Genomic DNA, 18,794 nt, shown 5'->3' with positions numbered 1-18,794 from the left:
CGCAGCCTTTGTGCGCACTGGCCCGCGTGCGCCTTCAGACTTCTGCCTTTCCCAGCTCGAGTCTCCGCCCGAGAGTCCAGACTCCCCCCGTAAGAGCGTGGGTCCCCAGGGGTTCCCCCGGAACTGGGGTTCAGTGCAGTCAGAACTGGGGTTCAGTGCAGTCGGAGGCTTCCTTCCCCCTTCCGCCAGAGAAAGTCAGCCAGGCTCTCAGCCGCCCTTCCTCTCTGCGCGCACAAAGCCCCTTTGCCGTACCTCCAATTCTCTGTGAGCTTTTCTCTTTCCTTCTAGTTGTAGAATTTTCACTCAGCCAGCTTTCCTGTGGTTCTGGATGGTGTCCGTTCTGTCTTTTAGTTGTAGTTTTGAAATTGTTGTGCGAGGCAGCAGTTTAGGTGTTTACCTATGCCGCCATCTTGGTTTCTCCCCTGGGGAGTGTTTTTTTTTGTTTTGTTTTTAATTGCCCCTACCTCTACTTTGAGAATTCACTACTTTAAGGCTAAGCTAGCTAACCTGTGTCACTGACACCTGAATTTTGGGGGTAGTTTTTTAGATTTCCCTGTATTAACCATTGATGCTGTAATCATATGAGTGGCATTTTTGGCTGAAAAAGTGGGTGATCTGTGTTTTCTTACCCCTCAGATTGTTTGTTGCTCATCTCCAGAGGGGGTTCACTTGCAGTACAAAGCTTCTCTTAAGATAAAAAGATAAATCTCAAGTACTGGGGCATGATCCATGGCTAATGTGCTGAATACTGCCTGGTATCACCAAGGGGATTTTTATCTTTTGCAGCCTGGTACTTGGGTTTGGACCATGGGACTTTAGGTGCATTTGCTTCCTATTGTGGAGAGTAAGTAGTCAGGGATTGGTTTGGAAATCAGGGATTCTTTTATACTTGGAATCTTTTGGGTTGTGAACAACCATTTTAGCCAGTTATCCTGGGCAAACTGGTGGACTTTGGAAGTGGGACAGAGGGATTTCAGTGTTTACATTGCTTTGTTGCCATCTGATTGGCTATAAAATATTTTTTTTATAAGGGTGTGATTCTAAGGTAATAAAACTGATGAAAAGGAAAAAAATGCACACTTTAATATAAATATTCTCCCCTTCAGAGTAGTTAGTTTCTTTGGGAAGTTCACTTTTTATTCTGATATGCTACTATTGTTGAAAACATAATTGAAACCCATCATGTGAAATTGCATCAGAACCTTTCTCATTTACTTTTTATTATCTCCAGTGCTGGAAAAATATGATTTTTGAAGGTAGACTGAACTTGAAAGTCATTTGGAGTGAATGTTAAATGAAGGAGAAGAGATAAACTGAATAATGCTGTTTTGATAAAAACAGATGTTTTTTTGAAATGGCTTGTAAATTAGATTTAAAGGCAATTTTAAAAGAAAATTGTTTTAAGCTGCAGGAGTATTAATGAAATTATATTTTCTCCCACGAGTACTAATTCCAAGCATATCACTTATATGCCTTAATTCTATTATGATTATTAAAAAAACCCTCATGATCTTATAGTTGTATCTTGTACTTTTCTAAATCAATATGAAAGGAATAATAATTTCAGCATAGAAAAGCCTTGAGCTAAATATAAACTACGGCCGAAAATTTAAGTCTTTGAATACATCAACAGCTATTTCACCAGACTTAGTTCTCTATAGTTCTCTTAAGAGTAAAACTCGCCTGTATAACAAGATGGCTGAAGTCATTGTGAAAGGCCCAGATCGCAGGACGGCTCTTTACAGCTGTCTAGGCTGCACTGCACGATTTCACAGGGGTGCTATTTACATAGATGAGGGTGTTAATGGTCCCGCCCCAAGTTGTGCATTGTGGTCCCTGCCATGTTGGTTTTGTGCCTTTTTACTTAAGTGACTATTTTCACATTTTATGAAATACAAACTTTGTCTCTTATGATAGGTTCCATGCTTATGTGTTTGCATGATCACAAATTGAACCTTTCTATAGTTAGTGATCACAGTTTATCTTTTAGGAATTTTTACAAGTGTCTCATTCCATGGAATGCAGTCTGAAAACTACAACTTTAGCTTATACTTACTTGAATTATATACTACCCTGCTTTATTCATTGTTTTAATATAATGTATATCTGCTTGGTGAATGTAGTCCTTATTTTCTGTAAGATACTTAATTTTCTAAAAGACACCTAAAAGTAATCCATATTAATATTTAAATTGAGAATACTGGTTCCTGGAAAGAAAGGCTTTTTGTTTTTTGTTTTGTTTAAATATATTTCTTTATTGATTTCAGAGATGAAGGGAGGAGAGAGACATAGAAACATCAGTGATGAGAGAGAATCATTGATTGGCTGCTTCCTGCACGCCCCCTACTGGGGATCAAGCCCGCAACCCAGGCATGTGCCCTTGGCTGGAATTGAACCTGGGACCCTTCAGTCCGCAGGCTGATGTTCTATCCACTGAGCCAAGCCAGCTAGGGCAATACTAATATTTTATAGGAAACATTTTTTTTCTTTAAAGAAAGTTTATCTTTTTTACAGAATACTGTGAATGATCTAACAGTTCATCGGGCAACTCCTGAAGATCTGGTAAGTTTAATATCAAAAGTTAATATTTGTTTAGTGTTTCATTTGATATTTGGTTTCTAACCTTCAGAATAGGAGCCAGAGGTACTTCCCAGAAGTTGTTATATTTATCTTGCTTATGTCTGTATAAAATCAAAAAGCATATCTTCTGGACTTCCTGATTTTAACTAAGAATATCAATTAGCATGTATTAGAATTTTCCTAGTTAGATTTCTCTAGTCTAGTATTGCCCTGTATACATCTATCATCTTTTCCTATCTATAGATATCTTCAGCATTATTTATGATTACTTCCCTGTACAAACATACTGGTCTAGTCAATGTAGTAATTTATTCCTTGAACAGGCCATTTATATTTCCATATTTGGGTCCCAATTCTATTTTCCTTACTTGGAACAGTTTCCCTATTTTCTTCTCTATTTGCCCAAATCTTCCTTTGTTACCTTATGCTAGTTCAAGTCTTATTTTTTTAAAGTTTCTACTATATATGTAGTTTTAAAAAAATAATTCACATACCATAAAATCCAGCCTCTTAAAGTGTACAGTTTATTGATTTTTTAGTATATTCACAGACTTATGCAACCATCATTACTTCCTAATTATAGAACATTTTCATCACTCAACAAAAGAAACTCTCTACCCATTAACAGTCATTTCCTATGCACTCCCTGACACCTTCTCGATAAATCCTTGGCTTCAACTAATCTACTTTATGTCTCTATGGATTTGACTATTCTGGACATTTGGGTTGTTTCCACTTTTTGACCATTATGAATAATGCTGCTATGAACATTCATGTAAAGTTTTTGTGTGAAAATACGTTCTCAGTTCTCTCGGGTATATACCTGTGAGCAGAATTGCTGCATCTTACGATATCTGTATTACTTAACTTCCTGAGGAACTTCCAAACTGTCTTCCAAAGTGGTTGTAATTTATAGTCTCACTAGCATATATGAGGGTTCCAATTTCTTCACATCACTTGTCAACTTGTTATTGTCATCTTTCTGGTTTTCATTCTCCTAGTGGGTATAAAATGTAATCTCATTGTGGTTTTGGTTTGCATTTCCCTAATGACTAATGATGTTGAACATTTGAAAAGCTTTTCATGTGCTTATTGGTCATGATTGGCCATGGTATCTTTGGAGTAATGTCTATTCCAATCTTTTAGTCATTTTATTTTTTCTGTTTTTATTTTTTCCATCACCATTATCTCCTCTATTCCCTCTTCCACTTTAAAAATTGAATTATTTGTGTTTTTAGTGTTGAGTTGTAAGAGTTTTTTAATATATTCTGGATACAAATTCCTTAAGAGAGAAATGATTTCAAATATTTTTTTTCATTCTTTTGGTCGTCTTTTCTCTTTCTTTCTTTCTTTCTTTTTTTTTTTTTTAAATATATTTTATTGATTTTTTACAGAGAGGAAGGAAGAGGGATAGAGAGTTAGAAACATCGATGAGAGAGAAACATCGATCAGCTGCCTCTTGCACACCCCCTACTGGGGATGTGCCCGCAACCAAGGTACATGCCCTTGACCGGAATCGAACCTGGGACCCTTCAGTCTGCAGGCCAACGCTCTATCCACTGAGCCAAACCGGTTTTGGCTTTTCTCTTTCTTGATAATGTCCTTGGAAGCACAAAAGATTTTAATTTTGATTGAGTGCAATTTATCTAATTTTTCTTTTGTTACTTGTGCTTTCAGTGTCATATCTAAGAAACCATTATCTATCCCAAAGTTCACAAAGATTTACTCTTATATTTTCTTCTTTTTTTCATTGTTTAAAAATTTTTTTTTATTGAATTTATTCAGGTGACATTGGTTAATAACATTATATACGTTTCAGGTGTACAATTCTATAATACATGTCCTGTCTATTGTATTGTGTGTTTACCACCCAAAGTCAAGTCTTCTTCTATCACCATTTATCTCCCCTTTCCCTTATTCTGCCTTTCCCCAACCCTTTCCCTTTGGTAATCACCTATGTTTTCTTTTAAGAGTTTTATAGTTTTGGCTCTTATGTTTAGGTGTTTGATCCATTTTTATTTAAATTTTGCATATAGTGTGAGGTAGAGATCCAGCTTCATTCTTTTGCAAATGGATATCCAGTTTTCCAAGCACCATTTGTTAAAAAGACTATTTTATCCTCATTGAATTTTCTTAGCACCCTTGTTGAACATCAATTGTCCATAATATAAGGGCTTACTTTGGACTCTGAATTCTATTTCAGTGATCTATGTCTATCCTTATGCCAGTACCACACTCTCTTGATTTTTATAGCTTTGTGGTAAGTTTGAAGTCCTACTTTTTGAAGCTGCCCAACATTTGATATCTCTTCTGAACTGTTATACTTACTACCTACATAAGGCATTGAGTATATCCTGTCTAATGTATATCATTGATCTTTGTATATACCCATTTTCCCTGGGAAGATTATTAGTGCTTTTTGAGGAGTAGAAAAGATATCTTCCATATCTTTCTGGACCTACGAATCTTAATCCTGGTAGCTCATTAAATATTCATTGAGGATAATGATGCTCAATTGATTAATATTTTTTTAATTATGAAAAATTTCAAACTCATGTGAAAGTGCAGACAAAATTATAAAGAGCTCCCATATAATATTCACCCAGATATAATGTTAGTAAAATTTTACACAATGGCTTCATTTATCATTTCCTTTTCTAACGTTGCTGAAGCATTTAATTTTTTAAATCTTTATTGATGAGAATATTACAGATATTCCCCTTTTCTCCCACATTGGCCCCCTCCACCGGTTTCCATCCTGCCCCAGGCCTTCGCCATCCTATTGTCTGTGTCCGTAGGTAATGCATATATGCATATAAGACCTTTGGTTAATCTCAGTCAGTGTGTGTAATTGTACGTATTGTACATATACATACATATGTAACTGAAAAGTTTAATAAAACAATTCTTTATTATGTATGATGTGTCTTAATATTTTCTATTCTGTATTCCATTTTATTTAAAATGTGTTGGTTTTGACCCACTAGTTGATTTTTACCACCATCAAATGAGTGCTAGCATGCAGTCTGAAAAGCACTAGTTTAGGAATTAGAAATTAATATACTTTCTATTTTGTCTTTTATCTAGGTCTAGTACTTCTATATACAGAAGACTGAAAATTTTGGCTGTGAATATATATAAATATAGCTATGTTGAATCAGAAAAAATGAAAAATGATGAAGTATATTGGGTGGTCCTACCACCTAAATAGGCACCTTCTTTGTTCCTGAAACATTATTTTATATGCTTTTTTCTAAATAGATACGCCGACATGAAATACACAAATCGAAGAATAGAGCATTAGTACACTGGGAACTCCAAGAAAAAGCTTTGAAGAGAAAATGGAAGAAGCAGAAACCGGAAATTTCTAATTTTGAGAAAAGGAGATTGTCTATCATGAAGGAGGTAATGCTAAACTGCAATATCTTTCAAAGAGAAGAAAGATAAATAGGTTTCTCTCTTTTCCCCCAAATTTGATTCACATTGGAGAGACTAGTAATTACTGTGTCCTTACATGATGAGCTACATGTGAACTTTGAAGAAAGCAGCAGTGACAATTTCATCTCTACAACTTAGACTTTCCTGTGGGAATCATACCTAGAAAGTTATTAACTTCTCAGTCTAAATTTTCTCATCTTTAAAATGGGAATAACATTACTTGTCTGATTGTATTGTTATGAGATTTCTACAGTGATCAGCACAGTCCTTGGCAAGTGATTAGTGCCTTATTATATATACTAGTAGCCCTGCGCATGAATCCGTGCACCAGTAGCTCTCCGCCTACTGCCCGGCCCTCTGGTAGCTCCCCCCAACCCCCCCTCATAGCTTGCTGCCCTGCCTCCTCCTGTAGCTCTCCACCACCTGCTTGTAGCTGGCTGCCCCACCTTCCTGCTGATCTGTGATCCGGTGAAGCGTAACGACTATTTGCATATTACATCTTTATTATATAGGATAAGCTGCCATAATTCTTTTTCTCAATTTATATGCAGTGCTGTTAGATTACTTTGCAAAAAATGTGTGCTTGTCCAACAGGTTAGTAAGCCACTTGTCTTGGCTTAATTTTTGCTAGATGCAAGGTGTTTGGATAAGGAATCAGATGTGTCAGAATAAACAATATGATAAATAAGAGGAAACTATAGCAAAAAATCCGTCTTTTACTTGGGCTGAAATCATTGTGAGAAAAATGTGCTCCTTTTGTAGTGTTTCTTGTTCGGTGTTGAAGCAGATGGTGCTTGGCTGTCTGGGTGATCTTTCACTGCAGCTTTAAGCCATACACTTTTGAGGAGCTCAATAGGTTTCATAGTGAAATATAAAAGTCTTGATTTTATAAGTCATCAGGAAGAATTATATCTCCCAAATAAATGTTCACATGAGTTTATTAAAAGAACACTAGATTAAGAGAGATGGGTTCTTTACAGATAAGTAAGTTTTGGTGATCTTGGACAAGTCACGTACATTTAAATGTGTGGTAATTCTTAGTGAGAGGCCTAAGAACACACATCTGGCCAGGCAAAAAGGCAGTCCTTTTGAGGTGACTCTGAGCTTTTGTTTCTCCTTCCTAGTTGCTCCTGCTCAGGTCCTGAATTTCTCTCCCTCCCTCCCTCCCTCCCTCCCTCCCTCCCTCCCTTTCTTTGTGATGTGGTCGGAGTAGGGGTTGAAAGAAGAATGGCGAGAGAGGATGAGTGAAGGTTTTCTGTCTTCTTTCTGTAGTGCCACATCCTCAGGCTCTTGTCTGCTGTTTCTCAACCCTGATTCACATTAGAAGCAGTCAGGGTTGAGAACTTTCATTTAAAAAAGAACTATATCTGGACCCAGATGTATCTATACTCAGATGTTCTAAGTGGGTCTGGGATGTCCCACGTAGGTATGTTTTAGACACTTTCTATGTAGTTTTAATATGTTGTCAGGGTTGAGAACCTCTGCTGTTAGTGGGATTTAGGTATTAGACCTTGGGGGTTATTCCATGTTGGTACTGAGAATCCTTTCTTTTCTTTTTCATGGCCAGCTAGTATACAGTTATACCACACTTTATCCAGTACTTTATTGGTGGACATTTAGGTTGTTAGAGTATGCTTATTTTAAGCTTCTGGAAAAACAAAAGATCCAAAAATAGAGTGATTTAAACAAAATCTGTTTCTCATTAAACTGTTCAGAGGTAAGTGGTAGTTAGGGGCCTCTGCCTGAATTTTACATGTTCTTCATTATATGCCTTCCATCTCTGAGTGCAAAGTGGTTGTCTCAGTTTCCTTCAGCTGTATCCCAGCGAGCAGGAAACAGGAAAGAGAGTGCATGCTACTCCTTTTACATACAAGCTAGAAGTTCTAGCTTATATCCTACTAGAGGCCCGGTGCACGAATTATGTACCATTGGGGTCCCTCGGCCTGGTCTGTGGGATTGGGCCAAAACTGGCTCTTCGACATCCCCAAAGGGTCCCGGATTGTAAGAGGGTGCAGGCCAGGCTAAGGGACCCCACCGTGATCAGGACCAGGGAGGGATGTGGGAGGTTGGCCAGCCGGGGAAGGACTGCAGGAGGGCTCCAGGGCATGTCCCGCCTGCTCAGTCCCGATCGGCCAGACCCCACCAGCAAGCTAACCTACCAGTTGGAGCGTCTGCCCTATGTCATAGCAACTGGTCGACTGGTCGACTGTCTGCCCCCTGGTGGTCAGTGCACATCATAGCCAGCAGTTGAGTGGCCTTAGCATATCATTAGCATATTACTCTTTGATTGGTTGAACGGCAGACCGGATGACCAGACACTTAGCACATTAGGCTTTTATTATATAAATTCATCAATGACCATTCCCACCTGCAAGAATGGTTGGGAAATCTAGCTATGTACTTAGCTAAAACTTGGGAGTTCTACTGTTAAAGGGAAAATAGAAAGAAAGGATATTAATAGGTAAGTAGGAGTTTCTACCACCTACAGATCATTTCCAGCCTTGCCCAGTATAAATAATTTAATGAATGTCCTTGAATATGTTTTAGGGTACATGTATATTTGTAGGATAAATTCTTAAAAGTGGAATTGCTGAGTCAAAAGATATGCTCATCTGTTATTTCAGTGTTGTTAACTTTGTAACATCTGTGTATACTTGCATTTAGAGCTTAAATGGCTAATTAGGGGTAGAAATTTAGTGCATGAGATAATATAATTTAAGTTGTAAATATTCTCAAATATTTCTAGAGTGGTATATTGGCTTTCAGTGTGTCCAATCCTTGTAACACTCCTATGGGGTTGGGGAGGTGGTCATATTGTCACTGGATGACAAGCCTGGAGTGAGATTGCCTGAGGACAGCCGGTAGTGTGTGGGTTCTTGACTTTGTGCAGGAAAGATTTCACAACACAAGTCCAGGTGATTTGGAGGGTATATTTATTAAAACTGGGGATAGTGAAAACAAAGGAAGGACTTGAGGCGGAAGAAGCAACAGGAGAGAGCCTAGGTCAGGGGTGGGCAAACTTTTTGACTCGAGGGCCACAATGGGTTCTTAAACTGGACCAGAGGCCGGAACAAAAGCATGGATGGAGTGTTTGTGTGAACTAATATAAATTCAAAGTAAAGGAGCGGAGGGGAGAGCAAGAGAACCCTCCGCTCTTTCGGCTCCGCAGGCCGGATAGAACAGCTGAACGGGCCGGATCCAGCCCTCGGGCCGTAGTTTGCCCACGGCTGGTGTAGGTGGTGCTCTGCTTTGGGTCCTAGAAACGTTAGAGGAAACAAGTGAGCCACTGCGGGGCCGCTGTTAGCTTACTGGAAAGTCAAAGAAAAAGGGGATCTCGAGACAGATTCAGGCGGTAAGCCTGGGACTAGCTACTGCTGCCTGCTGCTCCCCTGATTGCAAGTCTTGTGGGGATTCTTAGAGTTTAGGAGAGAGGAAATAAAAAGTTCATGCCTGAGAACTGGCATGGGGGGCTCTAGCGACAGCCTGTGCTGGTATCTGTTGTCTTGAGGATTTTATCTCTCTTTTGTGGGTGAGAATCTTAGGGGACAGTTTCAGCAGACTGTTCATCAGCTTTTCAGGTATGTTTTTAATATGCTGATGCATCAAAATGAGCGTATAGGGGAGTTGGGGATTATTCTTTGGTCAGCTTTGCGGTTTTACTTTTATCTTAGGTTTGTCTGGCTTTAATAGTTTTTTTTGTTATTTGTTTTCCCGACTTCATCCATCCTTGGATTTGACTGGCACAAATGGCATTAACTGGGTCTCGGTCCTCTATCTCCCTGACCAGGGTGATTTAAACTATGTATTCTCTGGTTAGAGAGGAGAGGTATATACTATTTGTTCTCAAGTGTCCTTGGTTAGGGATGATAAGGTCTTACGATGCACTAGCTGTCTGCAAGGTGTTGAAATTGTTTGGCCTTGTTTAGTTATCTTGTCTCAGATTCCCCATTCCACTTGCTCAGGAATTTTCCTACCTTCTTACTATCCTGCCTTAATATCTTCATTGACACATCAAGAAACTAAGGTTAAATAGGTCAGGTTTTACTTAGTATCTTTTGACTGGGCCTAGGGTCCCAGTCTTCTGGCTTAAAAAGTGCTGTTTGTCTTACACCATTCCAAAGCTTACTCTTTGTGGAAAGAACAAATCCAGGACTGTATTTTTACCAACTAAGCCATATCAGGGGAATTAGGGAAAAAAGAAAGAATGTGACTTATATTAATTTTCTCTGTGTCCTAAGATGGTAACCAAGGCCATATTATATACTTGTGTTCATGGTTTGAGCAGGGGTGGGGAATCTTTTTTCTGTCAGCAGCCATTTGTATATTTATAACATCATTTGTGGGCCATACAGAATTATCAACTTAAAAATTAGCTTGCTATATTTGGTCAGATATTTAATTAACTCACCCCTAATGCCTTGGCAAGGCCAGACCAAATGATTTCTCGGGCCTTATATGGCCTGCAGGCCGGATGTTCCCACCCCTGGCCTAGTGAAGTTCCGGTAAGAGCATTTGTTACTAACTGTCCTATAGCTTTCCTTTGAACTTAGGAATGCCCTCTGATGGTGATAGGTAGTGCTGACCTGCTTTTGTGTCCTTGCTTGTAATTATGTGGAAAGTGCATAATCAGAGGCACTACTATAATGGTATTTTTAACGTTCTCATCTCTCCAGGATAAAAAGCCAAATTGTTTATAAAAACAGAAGCATCACGTGTTTGTTTAACACCATAAAACTCATATTTTACATCATGTTTTTTAAGTTGTGGGTTATGAAATCACTTTATTGGTTGAAACTGCTGAGTTTATGGCTCAGAGATTCACACCTTTAAGTTTATGGCTCAAAGATTCTTATCTTTAATCAATGTTTTTCAAACTGTGGATCATGACTTGTTAATGGATAATGAAATCAATTTAGTGGATTATAACCATCATTTAAAAAAGTAGAACAGAAACTAAAAAGAATATATCAAATTGGTTTCCAAAGACTAAGATTAAATAAAACTTTTTTTGTGTTATGTATTTGCATTTACATGTGTGTATTTGGTCACAATTTAATAGTGTATTTCTCAGGATTACAGCCAAGCATTTGAAATCCACTAATTATTGTAATAGCCCCATCTACTGGTACTTAAGGATATCACCACTGAAGGATTTTAGTAGTGACCTATGGTTATTTTTATGCTTCGTGCCTTCGTATGGATTTTTCCTTTGTGATTTGATAAGTATATATATATATGTTCTGAATAATAATATTTATCAATATATATATGTAGATTCTTTCTGATCAATACCAGATGCAGGATGCATTGGAGAAATCTGATCATTTGATGGCTGCAAGCAAAGATCTGTTTGTTGATTTTCCTCGTAGACGCACAGGTAAAATATTCAATTCAAACAAAAGCTCCTTTTTTTATTTATAGGCACAAATGGCTATTTGGAAGAATTTAAAATATTTTTTCAGGCATTGTATTATTTATATTACAAGTATTTTAGAGTGGATAGCATATAAGAATTATTAGGTATACATTCATTATAATTCGTTTGCTTTTCACTGGTAATCTTAACTATTACAAATTACTCAACTAAGGAAAAGTGCAGTGTTATAATCTATTAAAATATTTTGTGGTGCAATGTACAAGATTTTATAATTTAAAATAGGACTTGATTTTTAGTTTATTAATATTAAATTATCATATAATTGAAATATCTGTTTATATGTAAATTGAGTAAAACTTAATTTGAAATCTAAAGCAACATGTCTCTCTGAGAGGAACTTCCCGTCTCCTAATTCAGTATTATTCATAATGAGTATATAATTCATTTTTTATTTTAATCCCTAAAAATAAATAATTAGTTTTTAGTTTAAGGTTTGAATCCTGGCTCAGCCAATTATCAGTGTGACTCTGGTCCAGTTGCTTCAGGTTTCTGAGTTTCAGTTTATCTGTAAAATAATAATAGTAACAACCTCATAGGATTTTGTTAGGGTAAAATTATTTAATAAATGTAAAAGCACTTAGAACTATGCCTGGTATATAGTAAGTACTGTATAAGAGTGAGCTGCTGTTGTCTTTAAAGATTTTCATATCCTGATACAAACCTATGGCAGAGTATAGTGCTTATGAAATTACTTTAGTGAAATGAAACAAAGTCATCACAGCATTTTCCTTTTGCAGGGTTTCCGAATGTAACAGTGGCTCCCGATTCCTCTCAAGGGCCCATTGTGCTAAATCAAGACCCCGTCACCCAGGCCATCCTTGGTGACTCTGTTGTGGAGCCTCAGGTAATGTGCTCTGCTTATAGCCAAAATGCTCATGCCGAAATTAAGTCTAAGTTGATGTAGGTTTCGTGGTAAGCATTTTAAAAGCTTAAATGCCAACAAATACCAAGATGTGGTTGCTGGAATTGTTCTTAATCATATTGTACCTTCTGTGAGTATAGTGTTTGTACTAACCAAGATAGGGCTGGATAATAATAGCTAACACATATTGAGCATTTACCTAGTAGGTAGGCACTATTATCCTCATTTAGCAGATAAAGAAAACTGAGGCTCAGAAAATTTCTAAGTGACTTGTCCAAGATCACATAGCTAGTTAGCATCAGAGATGACATTCAAATCTAGACTGCCTAGCTCCATAAGACTGCTGCCACCATCTGCCAGTATGGAAACAGCAAGGAGTCTTCTGCTTTGAAGTCAGGTGGTTCTGTGTTCATATTTTGCTACTTAGTAGGTGTTTGATCTTGAATTAATTTCTTAAGGTATCTGAGTTGGCTTAGAGTGTTTTTTGTTAAATAGAATATACCTGCTATGGTTGTTTCTTCTAATGTATTAGTATGTTTAAAAAGTAGCTACCCAGGAAATTTGGCATTTATTGACTAGCTATATGGGACAATTGTAGTGTAGCAGTAAAACATTAACTAGCTGTATCCTAATGTAATTAGAACTCATAATTAATAAAAATGTTTAGAATTTTGAGATAGTAAACATTTTTTAAAAGCCCATGAAGCCTTGCCAATGTGGCTCAGTTGGTTGGGTGTCGTCCCATGCACCAAAAAGTCGCTGGTTTGATTCCCTGTCAGGGTCCATTGCCTAGGTGGTGGGTTCGATCTCTGGTAGTGGGCATGTAGGAGGCAGCGTTCGATGTTTCTCTTTCACATTCATATGTTCTCTCTCCCTTTCTCTCTCTCTAAAATCAATTAAAACATTTTTTATAAGCCCATGAAGAACTTAATACTAAAATAAAATTCTGGCTCAGCTGGCATGGCTCAGTAGTTGAGTGTTGACCTATGAACCAGGAGGTCATGGTTTGATTCCCGGTCAGGGCATATCCCGGGTTGTGGGCTCAATCCCCAGTGTGGGGTGTGTAGGAGGCAGCCGATCAATGATTCTCTCTAATCATTGATGTTTCTCTCTCTCTCTGTCTCTCTCTCTCCCTTCCTCTCTGAAATCATCTCTATATATAAAGAGCCAGGGTCCATAATGTCCAAAATGACTGGAGACTGGACCGAACACCAGGCTGTGCACGCAGCAGGCTCGGGTGGGAGGGGACTTGTGGCAGCGGGGACGGGGGCGGGGGAGGTGAGGCCCAGCGAGGGGCGGCCTGTACTTCCCACATGGCCGGGCGGCTGTGAGTGCTCCTGATGGCCCATAGGCGCTGCTTCAGCTCGGCCTGCAGGCACCACCTCCATGCCACACCCCCACTTCTGTCAGTCCCACCGGTCCTGAGGCACCCTCCCCAAGCTGTTTCCTGGAAGATCCTGCCCTCAGAGTGTGCCTAGCTCCCGAGAAGGCGGGCGGCACTGCAGGCAACATTTGGTGGCCATTATTCTGCCTACCACGGTATGATCATAAAGAATAAAGTGAAAAGGGACAACGGCAACAAACATTTAAATCTGGAAGGCAGATGAATGTGGTCCATGCCTTAGCAGCCCGAGGACATTGCCCCTGAAGTGAACCCTAAGCCAGGAATGAGAAAAGCGAAGGGGGCACCAGGGGTTACCCCACAAAACCCACAAAGGCACCCATGTTAATGAACTAAGTAGGAGCAAAGCTGGGGCCAAAAACAAGAGGATTGGTCTACAAAGGGCTCTAATCCTCAGATATCCTTCTCCACTCCCACATAGCTGGGCAGCTGTCTTGCCCCTGCCCCAACAAAGACAGAAGGTTCATTGTCCTGAGAGGATAAAACAGGGTCTCTGAACCCAGGACACAGCAGGACAGCTGGGAGGGGCAGCCCTGTGACCCACCAGTGGCTTATTTGACTGCTCCATCCTGAATTCAGGAAGCCCACTTCCCGTCCTATCACCTGGGGCCCCCTCCCCTCTGGCTCCCAGACAGTGAAGTCAGGGCTAAACTCTCCAGACAGGACACTCCAGAATTTATTCCCTTCAATCTCTGACTATATTAACAACAAGTATTTTGTTACTGTTGTTTCATTTCCTGTTTGTTTTCATTTTATTCTTCCTGCATACTGTTTTCTCCAAATTGTTTGTTTTTTTCCTGAGTCCAACTCACCAAGAAAAGAATACCTAAATAGGTTGGCATCAGAGATTTCGCAACAAAACAGCCCAACCCCAACTCCCTGTGTTGAGCCCCTGAGTCAACCAGCCCTCATACCCGCCCGCATAGGGCTACTCAGCAGATTGCTTTCATAAACTGTTTTTTATATTCTTTAAGCAATTATAGGAAAATGCAAAGGTCTTAAGTGGTCTGTATAATGGCTCTTGACAATTGTATGCACATGCGCAACCTATATCTCACTTAAGATATAGCTCATTTCCATCTCCCCAGAAAGTTTCGTAATGCTCCAGAACACCTCCCCCATCACAGAGGCAACTGCTATGCTATTCAGTCTTTTAGACATGAGCAGATAACCAGGGGTCATCAGTATTTGAGAAAAACCTTTAATATAACAAAAACAAATAGAATTTTGAGGAAACAATATGCAGGGGGGAAAAACTTAAAAACAAAACTATTATTACTATATTCAGACTTAGGAAAATATATGGCACATGTGAAATAAAAATTAGATGTTGTTTTGGGGGGAAAAACACTTTGAGAATGAACAAAACAAAAGAAAAAAGTTCTTAGTCTACATAATATCCTAGCAGAAATGCAGACTTACTTAAAAGGGGTCAGCAGCCGTGACTGGTGTGGCTCAGTTGGTTAGGCATCGTACCCTGCACCAGGAGGTTGCCGGATTCCCTGTCAGGGCACGTGCCCCGGTTGTGGGCCTATTGATGTTTCTCTCTCTCTCTCTCTCTCTTTCTCTCTTTCTCTCTCTCTCTCTCCCCCATTCCCTTTCTCTCTCTCTCTAAAAATCAATAAACTATTCTTTAAAATAATAAAATAAAATAAAATGGGTCAGCAAACTACAGCATGCAGGCCAAATCCAGCTCCACCTGCTTTTTAAATAAAGTTTTATTGGAACACAGCTACACCCATTTGGGTTTTTAAAATCTTTATTGTTGAGAATATTACAGTGTCTCCTTTTTTCCCCTCCATTGCCTCCTCCACCCTGTTCCTGCCCTGCCCCAGGCCTTCACCACCCTATTTTCTGTGTCCATAGGTAATGCATATCTTAATAATTAAAGGCTAATATACAAATGGTTGTTACGTGCGATCAGCAGGAGGCTTCGTCCCCCGCCTGGTGGGTCTTGATGGGGGATGTGAGGCTGTGTCCTGCGTCCCCCATCTGGCAGGGCTTGACAGGGGTGGGGCCGGCCAGGTCTGGGTCTCATGCGATTTCGAGGCATGCATGGGTGGGCGGGGACTTGACTCTGGGTCCCACGGCGCACCCTAGTCTCTGATAGGAGGGAGATTTTCATATACATTTTACTAATTTTCTTTCATCTCTGACACTTCTATTATAGAGAAAGGGCAAATAGAAATATTAAAATGTTTCATCTAATTAATTCCCTTTTAATGTGCACAAATTTCGTGCACCAGGCCACTAGTTAAAGATATAAACGAATAAAATAAAATAAAACTTCTGCCCGGCCATTGTGACTCAGAGGTTGAGTGTCAACTTATGAACCAAGAGGTCATGGTTTGATTCCCTGTCAGGTACATGCCTGGGTTGTGGGCTCAATCCCCAATGGGGGCGGCAGAGGGGGAAACATGAAAGAGGCAGCTGATCAATGATTCTTTCTCATCATTGATGTTTCATTCTCTCTCCCTTTCCTTTCTTCTCTGAAATCAATGAAGATATATTTAAAAAATAAATAAAACTTCTGATGAATTACTAGAGGCCTGACGCATGAAGATTCATGCAAGAATGGGCCTTCCTTCCCCTGGCTGCCAGCACTTTCTTTGCTCCGGCTGGAGCCGCCTTTTCGCTCGGCCCGGAGCCACCTTTCTGCCTTCCCAAGCTGCCCAGAGGCCCAGAGCAACTGGGGCAGTGCGGAACACCGGCCCATTGCCATGGTGACTACGCAAGCGTCCTGCACCACCCCTGGCTGCTCAGCGCCTGTGTATGCAAATTAACCTGCCAACTTTGTTGGGTTAATTTGCATACTCACTCCTGATTAGCTGGTGGGTGTCGCAAAGGTACGGTCAATTTGCATCTTACTCTTTTATTAGTGTAGATGAGGACTCAGTACCTGTTTAATACAATTTTCTCGTTATTCATATCTATTATGAGAAAAGAGAATCATCAATTAGAGGGATGATCCTAGGGAATTACAAGGTCCGGAATAATTAAAGACTTGTAAAGTACACTGTTTTCTTACAAAGACAGCTCAATAGAATGTTACATATATTTTAAATAGCCAAAACCCATTAGTATGTCCCTAGGTAAAAAACATTTATATTTTGGCACTTATTAAAACGGTAGCTTTCAGATAATTGTGGACCCTATCATGGGGCTGGAGAATTGTCAAGAGCTGAGGTTAGAGAGACAGGATGGAGCTAGGTTATGAAATTAAGAGTAGAGCTACTAAAGCAGGGGTGGGGAATGTCTGGCCCGAGGGCTGTATAAAGCGCTCAAAATATTTGGTTTGGCCCTGCCAAGGCATTAGAGATGATTTAATGAAATGTTTGACCAAATATAGCAGGCCAATTTTTAAGCTGATAATTTTGTATGGCCCGAGAATCCTATCTAATAAAAGAGTAATATTCAAATTGACCATCACTCCAACACACAAGATGGCTGCCCCCATGTGGACACAAGATGGCTGCCACAAGATGGCCAGCAGGGGAGGGCAGTTGGGAGGGACCAGGCCTGCAAGGGAGGGTAGTTGGGGATGATCCAGCCTGCAGGGGAGGGCAGTTAGGGGTGACCAGGCCGGCAGAGGAGGGAAGTTGGGGGTGACTGGGCCTGCAGGGAAGGGCAGTTGGGGGGTACCAGGCCTGCAGGGGGGGGCAGTTAGGGGTGACCAGGCTTGTAGGGGAGGGCAGTTAGGGGCAAACTGGCTGGCAGGGGAGCAGTTAGGCATCAATCAGGCTGGCAGGGGAGTGGTTAGGGGGTGATCAGGCTGGCAGGCAGAAGCAGTTAGGGGCAATCAGGAAGGCAGGCAGGCGAGCAGTTGGGAGCCAGCAGTCCTGGATTGTGAGAGGGGTCCCAGATTGGAGAGGGTGCAGGCTGGGCTGAGGGACACCCCCTCCACCCGTGCACGAATTTCGTGCACTGGGCCTCTAGTGATTTTATAAATATCCAAATGGCCCTTGGCAGAAAAAACATTGCCCACCTCTGCACTAAAGGATGTTGAGAACTGAGACATGATGAAATTGGCTGGAGTGTGGAAGATGGATTGGGAGGGACAAAACTGGCGAGAGGATCTGGTTAGAAGACTCAGGTTGGAGTCTTAGTGAGAAGTGGTGAGGACCTGTCCCAAAGCAGTGGCAGTAGGGGAGAAGATAGAAGGGAAGAGGGATGGGTTCTGAGAGTAAAAAGGGGTGGAATTGACAGGGTTGGGTGCTGATTGGATGTGACAAATGAGAAAGACAAATAATTCCCAGTGCTTGCTTGAGCATCTGAATGAATGGTGATACTGTTTATGGTCTTAGGTAATCTGGCAGGAATGACAGGAGAGGCTTAGGAGGATGAGCTGTTTTAGAGCTGTTGAGTATGTGTTTGTAGGATGATTTACCAGTGAAATCTTTTAGGCATTTAGGCAGTTGGATATAGATATCCAGGTCTCAAGAAAGAGAGAATTGCAAAGTAATAGCATTCGACTTGTAATTGCAACTTTGAAATGAAATACAGTCATTTAGAAAGTGAGTCAGATGAGAAGAGAATAAGGGTCCAAAGGAAGGACCTTGAGTCATATCAGATACCAGGGAGGGCTAGAAAAAGAATCAGTAAAGGAGATTGGGAAGGAACAGACAAGAGAATAGAAGAACCAGGAAAATACGGTATAATGGAAGTTAAAAGGAGGAGTGTATCAAGAAAGAAATGAGTGGTCATTAATATCTGATGAGTTAGAGTAATAAAGGAAAGCAAAGACTGAAAAATATCTATTAGATTTAAGAACCAGTGTGTTGATGTTGACTTGTAGAGGACAGTCTGAGTGGAGTGGCAGAGCAGAAGCAAGGTGGCAGGGCGTGGATGGCGAATGGGAGTGGGGGACAACTCGTTCTAGAAGTTTGGTGGTGAAAGAGAGAAGATAAATAGTAGCTTGAGGGGGAATAGGGTCAGGATAAGATGGGAGAGACTTGGTCACAGTTAAATGTGGATGAGCTGAAGCCAGTACAGAGAGAGAGGTTGAAAACGCAGGAGAAGGGGAAATTGGTGGAGTGGAGGTGAGAGGATTTGGGTTGTAAAACACATGGAGCAGC

General features: G+C 40.3%; 1 protein-coding gene across 4 annotated transcripts in view; it reads left to right on the top strand.

Annotated features, from left to right (window-relative positions):
• SPICE1 (spindle and centriole associated protein 1) overlaps nucleotides 1-18,794 on the top strand; it is a 61,840-nt gene that overhangs the window by 5,084 nt on the left and 37,962 nt on the right. For 3 of the 4 annotated variants that reach the window (XM_080655093.1, XM_080655095.1, XM_080655094.1), the window contains 4 exons: nucleotides 2,515-2,562; nucleotides 5,842-5,985; nucleotides 11,314-11,395; nucleotides 12,193-12,299. In XM_080655093.1, the coding sequence (XP_080511219.1) occupies nucleotides 2,515-2,562; nucleotides 5,842-5,985; nucleotides 11,314-11,395; nucleotides 12,193-12,299 (381 nt within the window). Of the gene's footprint in view, nucleotides 1-2,514; nucleotides 2,563-5,841; nucleotides 5,986-11,292; nucleotides 11,396-12,192; nucleotides 12,300-18,794 lie in introns of all 4 variants that reach the window. The other variant, XM_080655092.1, reaches the window with a different exon arrangement.

This window comes from Plecotus auritus (genome assembly GCF_963455305.1).
Source record: "Plecotus auritus genome assembly, chromosome: 2".
Taxonomy (NCBI): domain Eukaryota; kingdom Metazoa; phylum Chordata; class Mammalia; order Chiroptera; family Vespertilionidae; genus Plecotus; species Plecotus auritus.
The sequence above is the reverse complement of the archived record's forward strand: the minus strand, read 5'-3'. Positions and strand labels throughout refer to the sequence as shown.